The sequence below is a fragment of the Apteryx mantelli genome, chromosome 1, assembly GCF_036417845.1.
Source record: "Apteryx mantelli isolate bAptMan1 chromosome 1, bAptMan1.hap1, whole genome shotgun sequence".
NCBI lineage: Eukaryota > Metazoa > Chordata > Aves > Apterygiformes > Apterygidae > Apteryx > Apteryx mantelli.
In genome coordinates, this window is record NC_089978.1 from 3,867,328 (window position 1) to 3,884,178 (window position 16,851).

General features: G+C 44.9%; 1 protein-coding gene across 1 annotated transcript in view; it reads right to left on the bottom strand.

Annotated features, from left to right (window-relative positions):
- The window catches only part of MAP6 (microtubule associated protein 6), a 51,687-nt gene that overhangs the window by 6,123 nt on the left and 28,713 nt on the right, over window positions 1–16,851 (bottom strand). The window contains exons 2-3 of the mRNA XM_067289603.1: window positions 9,688–9,901; window positions 7,935–8,131 (exon numbers count right to left, since the gene is read on the bottom strand). Of these exons, the coding sequence (XP_067145704.1) occupies window positions 7,935–8,131; window positions 9,688–9,901 (411 nt within the window). The remainder of the gene's footprint in view (window positions 1–7,934; window positions 8,132–9,687; window positions 9,902–16,851) is intronic.

Sequence of the window (16,851 nt, forward strand, 5' to 3'; positions counted from 1 at the left end):
GTGTGGTGGGTGGAGACAGGGGATCTGGTAGGGCAGTGAGGGCAGCCCTTGCGTTCTGCAGTGAACCCACAGGGACCTGTGGGAAGGAGCCGACATGGACAGAAAGGTCAGATCAGTGATGGGACCTGGGGATGGGGTAGGAAGCAGGGGCAGCAGGGCCAACTCAGTTCCCCGACCCTGAACTCCAAAGCTCTATTTAGTAAATTAAATATGCCTGTGGTGGATGCCTGCTCGTTCATATCCCTGCTGTTAGATCTCTTAGCTCAAAACAAGGTGGCCACAGATAAACTGCCTTTGGGAATGGTCCTCAGTTGGGCGATAATTCCTGAACCAGCCAGGGAGCAGTTCAGTCCCATGACCTGGAATGATCTCAGGATTTGCTGGTCTGGATGATCAGGTCCCAACACTGACCAGCGTTCCTGGGTGCTGTTAACCGACTAGGATAGACCAGCCTGCCCCAGGCATTGTGCTGTGAACTCCCCTCTACCATGTGCCATGGAACATACGCTCCTCAACCTCTCCTGTAACCCAGGCTCCAGGCCTGTCTCCTTCTGCTATGTGACAGCGGGAAGGAAAGCCCATTCCTCAGCACAATGCCCTGCATTTCGCTACCTGTACCAGGCCGTTTCTCTCTAAAAAGTCACCTCTGTTGAGAGTGACTTGCTCATTCCAGCTACCTACTCACTCATGGATGAGCCACTGTCTAAAGGGAAGTAGGAGCAGCACATGGCCACCCAGGGAATGCTCCTCCTGATGAAAGAGTCAGGAAAGACGTAGATCTCAGGCTACCCAAGGGAGATACGTGAAGAAACAGCTTTGCTCAAGGACTTGAGGTTTCAGCAAGGCTCAGGCTAGGGTGGGGTGGAAGGTGGACAGATGACAACAGTGTTTTTCCAGAAATGTTTCCCCCCGGTCCATTTCTCACACCATTGAATTGTCGACATTGAAGGAATGGTTATTTTTCAGTGCTCTGACACATCCCTGAGATCTGTCACTATTCCTTATCCATCATTTTCTGGTGGCTGGTCCTTGCTGTTGGCTTTGTGCAGCAGGCTCCCTGCAGGGAAGTTGGCATCTAGAATGCATAAAGATCTCTTCAATCCATTAGCAGGCTTTTCTTGTATGCTTGGGCTCACATCTCCACACTGACGCTCATGATTAGGGAGCTGTTTCCAAGGCATCCTGCAACAGAAATTAAGACTGTTTACAAGCAATCTCCATAGTTCATGATAAACCACCCATCCTGAAGTACTCAGAACTGTGTTACTCCTCACCACAGACATCTGGGCTTGTGAGTAGACCCAGTTACATTAGTGGAATTGCTCCCAACCCAGAAGGCTCACATGAATAAAGACAAATAGAAGTAGGCTGCTAAATCCCCAGCAGAATCAGACTTACCAAGACACTGCTGGAAATGGGGAGAGTTGAAGTCGATGTCTGAAAATTGCAATATTTTGCAACAACACAAGAATGAATTGTTCTTAGTGCTGAACATGGCCACGTCTTCATATTCACCCTAGGGAAATTTTTCTTCTTCCCATACAGATCCTCTTCATTATTTCATGTTGCGGCTGTTGCTGGGAGTAGTGTTTATTCCTAGGATGCTGGGAGGTACCAGCAATGACAGAGGCATCTTCCTAGAAAGTCCCTTTCTCTCCTGCATTGGCGCATCCCTAAATAAACCCTAAGTCCAAAGGATATTGTGACGCAAGAGGCTGCATTCATATAAGGGCTGACACGTCAGCTGATTGAAATGTCCCTGCACATCCTTGGATTTTGGTTTACCAGTCAGGGATGTAATAATGGTAACTGAGGTTTTCAAAGGAAGTTTGGAGATCTGGAAGCGTCAAAAGGTAAACCTCAGTCCAGCGCCCAAGCTGTTTAAGCTGGGACATTCAGCACTGCCTAGCTCCGAGTTCCCATCTGATGCAGGGAATGATAACCTCCCACAAAAGAGGGGATGGAGAGCATCAGGCGTGAACCTCTTCATCCACCCATGCACAATTCTCCAGGGTATGAGCACTGAAGCCCTCAGCAAACAAAGCATTTGAAAGCAATTGATTAAAATCAGAAACCTGCAAGCCATCCATCATCTGTCTGCTCACAGTCTATGTGGTCAAAGCAAGGCCTGTGCAAAGTCCTGCTCAGATGCTCAGTTACGAAGAGTGCAAGAAGCAGACTCAACACTTTGACATTTCGGTATTTTCTCTCTCTCCTTTTTCCCCTCACCCAGACAGCAACAGTGAACATTAAGACTATTGTTAGTCCAGCCAGCTCCTCCACACTAAGTGCTCTTACAAAACAAACCCTTTCATTTTTAGTAACTCACCTTCAAGCGCTTTGTGCAGACATCTTTGTCACAACAGCCCTTGGAAATAGGTGGGTACTGCCAGTCACAAATGACTTGGCTGAGATTACAGAGTCATAGCAGAGGATTTGTGCAGTGACAGTTAAAGAGCAGGGAGCCCAGGATCCTAAGAGTGTCATCAGCCCGTTAGGCTGTACTGTCTCTTAGAAATGCATCTTGTTCCTCTGGGTGTTTAGGCTTTGCAATTCAGAGCCGGTTCAAAGAGCAATAGTACGGCAATGGCATGTTTTCCAGCACTGAGTGTGAGCAGCTGGGTGGGACCAGACGGAGCACATGTCCATGCTGAACTATGGAAAAGACCTTGTACCTTTGTGTCCTTGTGGGAAACATTTTGTTGGCCAGCGTGGATTCTCCCAGATAAGCCCAATCTATGCCCGGTCTTTTAACAATGAATGTTTTCTCCAATACCAGCTATGGATGGGTCAAAAGACAAATCCCAGGACCTATAGCTCAGCTAAAACATTTTAAAACTCATACAGTTGTTATGCGTGACCTCTGTATGGATGAAGCTGGTGGGGAAGGGAGAAGGAAGGCAGGGTGATTTGGCAGGCTCTCAGGATGCAGCACTGTTATCAGCATGTAGTCATAGATGGAATAAATTCAGAAAGTGGATGATTAATAATAAATTCAGGCAGGGATGAGAAATAGCACCCAGAAACAATAAGGCAAAAAAAGGTCAATGCTACATGGAAGTCAACAGAGCTATGCTGGAGGAGAAATTTAAAGATATAACCCAAAGACAGACAATTTTTTTTCCAGTTAAGGATTTAGTGGGGATGTTATTGGAATACTCATTAAAAGAGAAAACATTATTAAAAATAACAAATGAAGGTAGGAGCTTACAAGCTGGGTGAAAGAAAAAAGAGACCAAACTAAGATTAGGGTTCACCATTTGAAACCAAATTGTACCCTCAGCCCTGCTTCCTTCTCAGCCATCATTTTCTCCAGATAGCAAACACTTCCATTAATATATAAATCGGTGCTTTGCACTTCCACAGACACTGCCACACAAAGACTCCCAAGTGCTTGTTCAAAGGTGGCTAGGCTTGCTCTGTGATGAAAATGGTCAAACCAAGCATTTGCCACTTCTTTTCAGTGAGGATTTAGAGTCTCCTGACCCCAATGGGCCTTTAAGGTGGTTTTGGTTAAAAGCAAAAGCTGTAGGTAATTGGGACAGGGTGTGTGACTAAACCACCTCAGGCCATGGCACCTCGCCTCCCTCCAGCTCTTCATGGGGCCCAATTTCTGCTCCCCGATCAAGTGCAATGTGGACACTAGCAAGGGGCAGAACCTGGTTCAGCAACAGCCTGCATGCAGGGAACTCACTGCACGAACCCTCTGCTCAACACATTGTATATAGAAAATAAAATCAAACTACCTGCTCCGCTCACATGACTTCACTGTCCATCTTCACATTTGCAAAGGCTTAGCTCTCACGTCAGGCTAGTCTTAGGTTAGCAGCCATCTAAAGGTAGTCAGACTGTGACAGCTCAGTTGTCCCTATGGCAGGCATGGAACTGGTGGCTCTAGCAACATAAATCTGATTACACTTGGAAGGGTATTTTTTTCACTTAAATGTGCTTCTTATCGAGAAAACAAGATCAAGGAGGTGGTATTCGTCTTTAGCATTTATTTATCATTGGAAAAAAACCCTTTGAGCAAGCAAAGATCACAAGCACGTCACAATCAATTGGCTATACATTAATCTCTGTGTGTGTGTGTGTGTGTGTGTGTGTGTGTGTGTGTGCGTGTGTGTGTGCACGTGTGTGTGTGTGTGTCATTCTCATACGAACAGCAAGAATGAAAAAGCACCACGAGGAGGTGTGCTTAACACATTACAAGAGACAATCTGTGATATGCAACCAAACCCAGGCCACAAAATATTAATTAGACACTTCCTATCTGCCTCCAAGAGGCAAGAGTTTGTGGAATTCATGGGAGCCATGTATTTACAACGGACGCATTGCAAATGAGGAAGCAGGTGATCGGTGTGCAAAGCAGTCAGAAAACAGGAGCTCAATAAGCAAATAGCACCATTTTGCAGAAAGGAGTAACAATACAATACAGTGAAAATGAGAAAGCAAGCAATCGACAGCATAGGAACTTTGACAGGGTAAAAAGCAAAACATCCTTCTTTTTCTTTTTACAAGGAAAGCAAAACATATTACAAGTTTGCGGTGAAACAGAATCAGCATTGTGGTAGCTGAAAACACAGAACAGCAGAGCACTCTTTCCCAATGGGATTGACAAGCTCAGAGTCCAAAGTGAACTTGAAACAGCAGAGATTTTTGTCTCCTTTCTGATAACCTGAGTGGGTTGGGTGGGCATAAAGTCTGTGGAACATACAGCAGGATTTCACCCTAAGGCCTGACTCTACAGCTGTTCCTGGCATTAAATGCAAGACTAAAATGTGCACTTAGATGTATGCCGAGGGCCCGTCTCACACGGAGCAAAGGCCAGAATTTATTTCCCTTGACTTTGGCTATGTAAGATGGAGGCCCCCAGACCCTGCCAGTCTCCTAGGCTCTCTCTGCAAAGAGTGAAGCCTTCCAAGGAGCATTCATCCCATCCTAAGGGTAGTGTCTAAAAACAGGTAGATAAATGGTCCTTGGGAGGTTCCTCTCTCTTCCCACTGAAGTGGGAGCTTAGACCACTGGCTAGCACTTCATATCTATCTTTGCAATTAGATGACACCTAAAATTTGATGCATTAAGGAAATATAAGGCCATATTCTGACCATTCACTGTGTGTGGCTGATTCAAACACCCTGATGGATGCTCTCCTTTGAGAAGAAGCAATCCTGCAGCTGTGGATAGTGGGTGGTTGATCCGGAGTGGTTGAGATACTTAGAGTAGGTGGCCTGAGCATGGCTCTTACTGACATTGCTTGGGCCGAATTTGGTTCCCATTGAAGTCAAGGGCTAAATTCCCATTGAATTCAAGGTGATATGGTGTTAAGTGCACTGTTTCTTAGAATGAAAAGCTTAGGGCCAAAAATAACTGGGAGAATGGTTTTGCATGGTCTTCCACTACACTGAGATCAGTGTGTTGGGCTATTGTTAACTGTCTACGTGCCTTCCTGACATCTTCTACCTGCTGTGACACGTCATCTTCTCGGCTGTTGCTATATCCTGAGATAAGAAAGGACATTATTGAGGAGTGTGAAGATGGATGAAGCATCCAAATTCCAAGAAATCACACAGCTTGGAAGCTCAGGTCTCTCTGGACGATTACCCCTTGTGCAACGGGGCAAGCAGAGCTGTGAGTGGCATTCCCCTTCGCGAGTTCAACGCAAGCCTTTCGCTGAGCTACTCTGGAGACAGAGCTGAGCTTTGCACTCAAGCAGTGCTGCAGGGGCTTCTGAGCACTCAGAAAAGCAATGGTCACTATGGACAGGTCAGCGTCTCCATGGAGCATGCACATCAAAAATGCATTACATTCGCAAAGATTTCCACAGTTTTACTTCCTGGAGGATTTCCCTGGTTTCCTCCTAAACATCGGAGGTTTAAATATATATATTTCTATATATGAATATATATTTTCCACATACACAACCTGACTAGCTCATAGCACACAGTTCTAACACAGCTAAGCTTGGAAATACACCACTGAATTCAGAACACTACACTTACTTATACTCAAAGCTTTAGGCTGTTAGCGCAAGGCAAACAGGACACATTACACAATACACTGAACTTGGCGTTTATTCATTACTAAGGCCAGCAAATGTCACTATCTGTATACCACAGAGCTTTCCTCATCTTTGGAAACTTTCTCTCAGCCTTATAGTCCGGCACTCATTTATGTTTCCAAGAGACCCAGTTATAATGGGGTGAGATTCCAACAATAGGGCTCTTCACCCTCCCAGCTCATCTCTTTTCTATTATATAGTTTCACATCTCTAAAATATCCTAGCAGCAAGACTTTCTTCATTCAAACATCTACACAGCAACACAGTTCTGAAACTCTCCTCTTACACCACCTCCCTACCCTACTTCCCATCTCTCTTTCGTTCTTCCCAATTGTCTGCTCTCTGAAAGTATCAAGCTGGACTGTTCGTTGGGACAGAAATACTGAGCTGCAAAAATAAAGAAGGACCCTGCATCTTCACAACTAACGCGGGAGAGTTTAACAGCTCAGTTTGGTCAGACCAGGACTAACCTGACATATTTAGGTCCAGATCCAGGAGCTGGGCACCTAATTTTGGATTGGGACCATAACTCTCCCAGCTCCCATTGAATCAATGAGCCGAATTCTGAAGTGTGCACACCAGCCTGGCCTGTCAGCTCGTGGAAATCTGCCTGATCCCATCATGTATGGGTGTTGGGCCAGTTCATTCTCGCTGACAAATGGTTCATCTCCATTTACAGCCTTCAAATACAGCCTCCAAAATGATCTTGCTGAACATGGGGATTTCGTAGAGTAAGAGCACAGTAAATAGAGTTGAAACCCTGAGACCTTGCCTGAATGGGAGTCTGGGGATCCCAACAACTGGTTTACGGCCCCGTTACCATGTTTATGAGCCAATATGAACTCCAAAGCTTTGGAATCAAAACAACAGCTCTAGCCAAGCCTGATGGCTCATCTCCCTCTACCCCTTGGAAGGCAACATCTGCAAATGAAACCCCCTTTTGAAATCTAGCTCTTGTTGCACACACTTGTCTACTGACACCCCAGAAGTGAAGAAAAAAGACCAAGATTCAAAACAAATCAGGAGTAATTAAAAAGATGAATATCCCAGGGGAAACAATAGGGAAGAACAGCCTGCAGATAACCTAGCCTGACCTGCTGCATGCTTGGGAAGTCCTTGTGCCTTCCCTCACTCATTATTATTTTGGAATCAAGGCCTTTGAGTGATGCTGATGGGTGAAGTTGCCCTGATGCAAATAGAGCTACCCTTGTAGAGGATTTGGCTCGACATCTTTATTTACATGGGATCTCATTTCATGTCCCTTCCTGAAGCAAAACTTCCACTGGTGTCACCAGGAGAAATTCTGCTCTCAGTCACACCATTGATGCTAGTGGATTGATGGCACATCCATGGCACTGTAAATTAACCTCTGATCCTTTCCGCCTCCGAAGCCTTTCCCCTGGCCTGCTGACACCAGTGGGGGGTGACCAAACACGGCAACCCCCAAAAACGGCCTCGTAGGATGAGAACACAGCCCATCCCCGGCATCCTTGGATCAACAGGCAATTTCGTGCCGGAGGATCAAGCCCGAGGAAAGGGACGAACTGTTTAACACATTCACGGTGCACAGTTAATCCAAACCTTCGTATCCTACAACCTCTTCTGTGCATTCCCACCTCCCTCCTGCGATCCCCCTCACTCTGTGTAGAGCTGTGTTGTGCAGGCAAAGCAGAATAACCTGACCTCAGAAAAAAGGATTTCCTAATCCTCCTTGGAAATAAAACAGAAAAGCTTCTAATACAATCAGAACAAAAAGCAGATTAGAAGCCTCTAATTAATTTTGTGGCCTTTATTTAATCAAAGAAAAAAAAAAGGAAAGAAAGAAAGAAAGAAAAGGAAAAAAAAGAGAAAGAAAGGAAAGTGCAGTGACATTTACTCTTTTGCCTCAGCCAGTTTATTGTTCATCTCTTTACTTTTCTCCTTGTCCTCTGGCTTTGCTGTGTTGGAGGTCTCGGCGCTCTTTTTCTTGGCAGCCCGGCCAGATGCAATCTGCTTGTCTTTGGCCTTTTTCAGGGGTTTATGGCTTGTTGTGGTCTTTTTTGGTTTAGAAGGCTTTACGCTAGGCTTTTCCACCTGCATGGAGGGCAACATGCAAAACACCAACAGAGAGAGAGAGAGAGAGAGAGAGAAAGAGAGAGAGAGACACACAAGGACAGGTGGAAAATAGGATTTAGATCAGAATCATCATCCAAGAGGCAGTGAATGTTAATTCTTTACTTAGCTATACTCTGCCATGAAGGGAAGGGAGCAGAAGGGTGCATGCTGAGTTGCAAATGGCCAACTCCTTCACAGTGGCGATGGAGACGGTGCCCCTGAAGCCAGCAGAGCCATGCCCATGTACATCAGCTGAGATTGCAACCTAAGGCATACTCTTAGTAAGAAGCTGGCCTCTGACTCACAGTTACATGGGCTTAATAAAATAGCATTAATTGTTCTGGTCCTAACATCTCCGAATGCAGATTTGGGACCAGGATACAATAGGGTAAATAACATTTTATCAGTTCCTCCATCTTTCTCTGCTTTCAGGAAGGGCTTTGCAAGCCCAAGGGGGATTGTATCTCTCTGGATTCAAAGCTGAGAAATGATGCTCAGGACAAAGAGGCTGGTACAAATCCCCCTCCTTCTTGTAGGATATGATTCCTCAGCCTGCCCTTCCCTAATGGATGGCTACAACGGAGGAAAATTACTTGGGCATAACTGGGGCCCAGGACACCGAGTGGCACCTGAGGAAAGTCCAGAACTGTGTCTTGCATCCACCTGTTTCTGTAGCCTCAAAAGTAGAGAGGATTGCTTTAGGTGGAAAAGAAGCCTTCAGCTCCTCCCTGCCGGCCCTCCCATCCCTCTGAGACTTCACAAATCTAAGCAGTTACAAACTCTGGGAAAGACCGAAGGTCCTAGGTTCAAAAACTGCACAGACTGGCTCCATTTAGATGCAGATCCTCAGCTGCTCCTAGAAAACAAGGCTGGTAGAGATTTCAGTCCAGGCCATTCTTGACACATGTCCATCTAATCAAAGCCAAAATAGCTTACTGCCAAAACTTGTGGAGCTCTCTGAATTAACTGCAGATGAAGATACGGTTCTTACTGTGTTGTTCCTGGGATAAAGTGTAATGATGTGGGGTGTCTAGAGCTTTGGAGTTGGAAAGAGATAGCAGTCTAGAAAAATGACTTGGGTGACAGAGCACTGGACCAGGTTGCCCAGAGAGGTTGTGGAGTCTCCTTCTCTGGAGATATTCAAAACCCGCCTGGACGCGATCCTGTACAATGTGCTCTAGGTGACCCTGCTTGAGCAGGGGGGGGTTGGACTAGATGATCTCCAGAGGTCCCTTCCAACCTCAACCATTCTGTGATTCTGTGAAATGACAACGCAAAAAACCCTCTTAATCTGGGCCCTACCCTCACCTGTTGAGTTTGATGTAGGGCAGTATAGACTCCAAAGTACATCAACCTGTACTAGAGTCCATCTCCGAGGTGGATCCCTAGATGTACCTGCTGGTTGGCAATGAAGATAGCACATAAGGGAAATGAAAGCAGGCAGTGTTCAGCCCAGCCTTTTTGCTTTAGATGCATCCCACCACAAGGCGGGATCCCACGATGTGGCCCTCGTTCCCTTGTGCTGCGTTTCTCACCTTTGGAGGTTCTTTGTAGGGTTCGCTGTAGAGAGTGCGTATCCTTCTGCGTTCCAGGAATTTGTTATCGGTTGGAGCAGGCTTACTGGTTTCCCCCTTGAACTGAGCGCTGTAACTGGTTTCATGGGTCATTTTCTCCTCTGGCGGCTTGTATTGGGCCTTAGCTTTTATAGCTTTCACAGGCTTGACATCTACCCAAGGTCTGAACTCGTTTCTGAAGAAAAAAAGAAAAAGAGTTGAGGAATTAAACCAACAGGAGAGTAGAGGCAATATAGAAATGAAACTCACCCCCATTACTCAACAAAGTCTTATAGGAAGGGCTTTTGTCTCTATCCGGTCAGGTTTACGAAAAACCCTGACTCCCAACAGCTCATTTTCGACCTCATCCAAAACCCTCTAACACATTAGGAAAGGTTCAAATGAAATCTGTCTATCAAAATCAGCCAGTCCTGGGCACCAGACAGCCTTCTACTTCTGTGTCAATGGTCAGGTACCCCTTGAAAAGCTGGCCTCAGATGTCGTTATAAAGCCTTTTTGAAAGCATAGGTCCTTTCTTGGCTGTACAGCTTCACCTCAGCACTGAAACTACTTGCACACCGTTCCTGACTCTCACAATTGGGGTAGAAGTGAATATTTAGAAAGGAACATAAAAATTTATGTTCCGCAGTAGGTGCCTGACAACTCACTACCGGGCACATGCCTGACAGCAAACTTATCTGTATGCAAGTGAGCGGGGCGATTCAGAAATGTAAAGAGCCAAGAATCCCTATAGGCACCCGTTACCCATGCCTGTAAGTAGTGAATTGCATCGTTCCTCCTTTAATGCACCAAATTAACAGCTTTGTTAATTCTGTAAAGGAACAATTTAAAATAAAGCTGTCTTAGAGTTAAGCCCAAGCAGACTGGGAAATGCAGTGTTTATCAAGTATCAAGCTACAGTCTCTCTTCATTAGCTGCTAATGGTGAATTTCAGAGTTACTGAAAAAAATGACACTATCTTTCTTTTCTTTTGTCCAGAACAGTGACTTCTTGAGTAAGACATATTTTAAAGATTTTTCGGTGTCTGACGGACACATTCGGCTTCTCATCCACAGAATCCAAGTCTTGATTTTTTTAGTTCCTCCCAACAGAGCACCAACATCTTTCTAGATTTGAAGCAAAATGTTTCATTTCCTCACTGAAAATTGCCATTCATCTGAGAAAAAAACCTCTATCTGATGAGAATGGAAATGGAGAAACCTCAAGTGTGTTGCTACCTTAGACGGGTTGTCTTGTTCTCGGACATAGCCCCGGGTGGAGTTTAGATCCTAAAGACTCCAACACAAGCCAGGAGCTATCCTAGTGGTGGTGAGGCAAGGCCTTTGCAAAGGGATGAATTTTCCTCAGAGAAGAAAGCCCTTGTCTGGATTTTGGGACCTTGGAGGCAATGGGAGGTCTGCAGTCCCTCTCCCTCCTGCCTTGCTCCACCCGACCACCTTTGGGTTGTGTTACTCATTTTTAGCCTGGTTTATTAGGGAAATGAGCCTCGTGTGAGGGTGCTATGTATCTGCCAGCCAATTACCTCTTGTAACAGCTTTGAACGTTTTGATTCATTATCAATCAGATTTGACAAAGGGCAAAGATCTCAAAGATTCTCAGTTTTTACTTTTATGAAAACAGGCAGTCAGACAAAAGCCAGAGGCTCAGGAAAGCTTCAGTTTGGGCATGCACACTTCATTAGTCACCAGATGATCCACTTAGGCAGGCAGACCAGGCTGCAGAAGTTCAGCTGTTGTCCCCAGGGATCAGTAATAAATTACACCCTTCATGCGCAGGATCAGTGGGTCTCCCTGCCCATCTAGTATCACATTTTGCCCACCTACTAGTCCCACTACAAGTGATGGAAAAGCCTTCTCTTTTGAGGTAACTGCTGGTCGCAACAGTCTCCCGGGTGTGTTTCTGCTCCCTAGACACCAAGGCAATTCTATTTAGGTCTCACTTTTTATGCCATGTGACTATGCTCCTGTCACAGTCAATGCAGACCTAGTCAGCATGGTCAGTGGAGCCTGGAGAGCAGGTGACTGCTTTATGGTGAGTTGAATGGCTCTTTGGGCTCTGCTGACCGACTAGATCTCCACTAAAGGGAATACAGCCTACGTGAAGACCTTTACACGTGCACACCTAAATGTAGGTATCTCAATCTGTGAGTTGAATACCACCTCCATCTCTTTATCCTTCCTTAGTGTCGATCCCAGCTACATCTACTTTTCCCCATGTTTCTTCATTTCCCTCCCCCTCATTTACAATTCAGCCCTTCTTGGGCTTAAATAATTCTGCCAAGGACCCAGGGATACTGCCTGTTTGAAGGGTGCTATTCTTCATGAACTGTGTTGCACTGAATAGGAATACATGAACGGGCTTATCTGTGTCCCCTTGGTTGCTATTCACCAAATGTCACCCATTCTTCCATAGAAATTTCTATGCTGTCCATTGTTAAAATATCCCCTCTGTATGAAGATTTGAGAGAAAGGAATTGGAAATATCTTTAAAGACCTGGATTGAAGATGCGAATACATGCTTTTTCACTAGAACATATTACTGATAAACTCAAAGCTCATCCCAAGTTTGTCAGAAGACAGGAGGCATCTTCCTAGGATCCAGTTTTGTTCCTTAAGTAGACTCTATATTCTCAACTGCTTTCCAAAGGAAACAAGATTATCCAGTTATTCTCTCTGTCCATGGCTACCTGTCACTTAGATCCCTCCCTAGCAACTTCTGAACCCATTTGCTGTTTTCAGTCAAATTTGTTGCAGGTAAAACTTCCAACACATTCCCTCAAAATCAATAACTGGGTAGAGGAGGAACATCCAAATGGTGTTCTTCAGCTGAGGAAAAGCCAGATACAATATATATTTTTAATCACTCTAAGGCCACAGCTAGCTGGCCCACCAGCCACATTGCCGACAGGCCAGCCAACAAACCAGAGTCAAGTTATAAGCACAAGCCATCATTTATGCAGCCAAACAAACAGCGACAAAGGATGGAGCCTGGAGTACTGCGCATGTAGGGGCTGGACTTTAAAGATGGAGGACACAAATCAAGATTTGTTCATTCCGCTGCTCATAAAACGCTGGTTTATCTGGAGGTGAGCTCTGAAGCAGAGCGATCGTATTTGTTAGCGTAGTGCCTAGCAACCTCATTATGCGCTGCATTATGCAAACGCGCAGCAAGAGATGGGCTGCTCCCTGAAAAGCCTGTGATCTCTGTAGACGAGACAGACACACGAGGCAGAAAAAAGGGAGAAAAAACAGTCCCCTGCAACCTGTGGGTTGGCAGAAGATGCATTTCTGCACTCCCCTCGAGAGCACTGGGTGCTCAGAACCCCCTTGCACTGGTCCCCAAAATGTGAACGGAAGAATCATGCAACAGAGCTGGGCTCTAATACCTGTCAGCCCAACAACAAATCTTAACTGGCATTTAAAAATGAGCATGAATTCCTCTGTTGTTCTCCATCTTTGATGTGCTTTGCTGGTCTTAATGCAAAAGTAACAATTCTGTGAGTACTCAGCCCCGTCATACTTTCCAAAAGGACCCTTGACTTCCCTGCATCTCCTGAGACGAGCCTGGCTTTGCAGCCGAAGAAGATACTGGTAGCTGCTCTTGGGCAAATGCAGGCTGACATACTATGTCTAACAGCTCTGCAATATCTCAGCCAGGATCTTCTCTGGAAATGGACATTAAAAAGCTATTGATCTTGAAATACTTTCCAGTGCTGACAAACGAGTTATAGATACCAGATGTGTGAAGGACTAGAACAGCACAGGGATTTGTTGAATATCTTGAAATCCTTATTGGGCAAAAGTGCTTGATTTCACATCCCCAGCTACTACATGAGAGCCAGTCCCTTAGAGCAAGAGCGAGCATGGGCCACGTTCGCATGGTGTCCTACCACACCTGAGACGGACCCAGCTACCCTCTGCTGTGATCACACTCAAGTGCTCCATGTGCTCAGTTCTGCATATCTACTATCCAGAGCCTCCAGAGGCAATGGAAGGAGGAAAGAAACGTAGAGCTTTTACTAAAACTATGGCTGATGTGGCAGGCCGATCTCAGTGCCTATTTTTGGCATTTAGGCAACATATAAACCTTAAAATGGGGTACTAGAAAAGACATGGGCTGCTCTGTGCTGGTTTCCTCAGTATAGAGGTAGCGTAAGGTTCCTAAATCTCCTAGCCTCCACCACAGATGAGTGAGGGAAAACTACCTCTTGGGAATTGCCTTTGGAATATGCTACCTCCTGAACCAAGCCTAGCAATGGTTTGAAAAAGGACTAGTTAGCCTGGGCCAAAAATGTAAGCAGGAGTGTGCTAGCAATTTAACAGCCTGGATCATCACATCACAGTGCCAGGCACATTGAATTTCCTAACACAAAGGCAGCCTCGTCCCTCAGAAGGAGGCAGGTGCTTTGCTTGGGGTCCTTTTCTCTTATTGACTCTACGGAGAGGGGGAACATCTCGAGAAGGTGATCTAAATCCCCCTGCCAAGTCTGGTGACTCTGTCAAATATTCGCAGTTTGTCTGACACAGTCCTATGTCAGCACAAGCTCATCTTGTCCGAACAGCGTACAGCATGGCTAAACCCTCTTAGCAGTCGTGCTGTGCTATTCGGAACTGGTCTCATGCTCTGGGATATTTATGTCTCTCAAGGATGCTGTTCTGTAAAATTATACACTCGTTGCATGCAGTAAAGAAGCGATAGAGAAGGCTACACATTTAAGAGTCGATTTTTTTGGTATTCTTGGACTAGCAAAGATGTCTGCTCTCTCCGGTACCGTATTGGTTGCTCCTGTAACACTAAAACTAGTCCTGTCTTGGAAAAAGGCCCTGCAGTTCTGAAACCTCTCCCATTACTATTTAACATTCCTATTACTCAAGGCCAACCTTAAGGGGAAGATGCCAGAAAGTCAAAAATTCTGGCTACGATCTGAAATGAGCATGGTAAAACTTGTTGCTGTGTGTTTTGAGAAGAAACAGTCACAGAGGGTTCTGGACCACCGTTCCCAGTCTGCTCTGCACAAAATTATCCCTGAAAGTATTTCAGGAGTGTGGTATAGCCCAGGCTGTTCTTCCATGCCGGAGAGGGAAAGAGGTCAGCCTCAAAGCTCACCTAAAACCTGAGCAGAAGCCTTTGCTTACACTGCCCAAGTGAGTCACGAGTTCGGACTAGCACCAGCATGGAGATAATTCAACACGCACAGCTTAGTCTAGCTCTGTATTTCTTATCCAAGAGATTTTCATTGCTCTTAGTTTTGCTGCGAAAGATTTTAAGACTCGTTATCTTGGCATGACAGGGAGATACTGGGCTGACACACAAGCAAATTACAAGTTTCCTGATTCTCTGCTGAATTTTGCAAAACGTCTGATGACCTTTTGCAAGCTGAGTCACCCAGGAAAAATTCCCACTGAAGCTAATGAGAATTTGGCCAGATACAGACATGACCAGAACATGGGGCTGCATAGGATGGGCAGATGTTTTGTGAATCAATAGGTACCAGATGTGTGCATTCTCCTTGTAACATCAGACCTTTTGCAAGATGATCTACATCTATCTAAGGCACAAGTTGCTCTCCATGTACATCAGCGGCTTTGCATGGGGCTGAATTCATCCTGGTTATTTTACTTTAACTGTGCCTTCTCCTTGGCAGAGGATAGTTAAAGGTGGCTGCAGGTGAAGGTGACCTGAAAATTGTCTTCCACATCCTCCTTCACCCCAGCTGGGGGACATGGGGTTAATGTGAGCTCTGAGCTATGGTGTGCAACCATCTCTGGAGATGCTCACCGACACTCGCTTAGGCATTGATTGCCTTCATCATCATTGATGGCCTTGAAGCCACAGCAGAGCTGAGGGGGAGATGCAGCCAGGTTTAACCACCTCAAAGCTTCCGTCTACTATAAAGGACTTTAAAGAGAGGTTATGTTTGTTCAGAATCAGCATAGGATATTAAACGAATTCTACTGACAGCAGTTTTACTGGCACCAACCGAGCCTGATTCCCTGATCCTGATGTACAAGTATGAAATAATGAATGCTGTAGAAAAGGGAAACTGGGAATTTCATGGTGGAGCCCTGCACAGAAGGGATATTTCTAGCTTAATCTGAAAAAACAAAAATAGGAAAATACTCATATTTTTCAGAAAAATAAAAAAAAACAACTCAGGAAAAGTTTGGGGTTGGCCTGAAATGTTTCATTCATTCTAAATTGAAAAGTTAACTTTCCTTCTCAGTTTAATTCTTTTCCATTCCATTTTTCCTTATTCTAGTTAGGACAATCTGAAAGGACTACGAACTCCCCTTATGAAGCAAAAAGTCAAACCACTACAGAAGGAGTATTTCAGAACATCATCTTACTCTTTAATACTCCTCCAAACAAAACAAAAATGAAAATATAAATATATTTTGGTGAAACCATATAGTGCTTTTGACTGGAATTTTCAAATAATTTTTGACTTTTCTTGAATTACCACTTTTGAGAATGTATTATTTGCTCCCAAATATTCTCCAGCTCCCTTCTTTCTCTTAACATATGAACAGAGATGTTCAATGAAATGAAACAGTGGGAGACCAAAAATCAATGATAATGCCTGGTCAAACTCTGGAACTCCTCTAAAGAAGGTCACTGAAGTCCAGCATACAGTGAAATTTAATTGTCATGGCTATTTAGATGGATATTGAGAATATTCAGTTATCAAAGGAAATTGCAGCAACACAGTCCTGAGATAATAATTAATGCCGTTCTTCAGCATTTAGCTATTCTCTCAAAACTATGGGCTGAAGCAAGAGCTATTCCACACTGTGGGCATCTCTCGTCTCCCTCAAGTTGTCTGGTGCTGGCCATGATCAGACAGAAGATATTGGACTACCTGGACTGTGAGCAAATCTTGGTGCAGCCTTTGAGGATCATATGAGGAACATACATACACACATTTTGATCCTAAGTCCCTTCACTCTTTTCTGATGGTAAAATTCCACTTGGATTTAATATAAATAGTCCCTGTATCCTCCTGCAAGTACAACTGATTTTGAAGATAAGCCTAATCAAAGGATATCACTCAGCAAGAGCCAACACATGAATAGCGACCCATGTTGAGGTCCTTCTGACCCAAATTGTCCTATGAGCCTATATCAA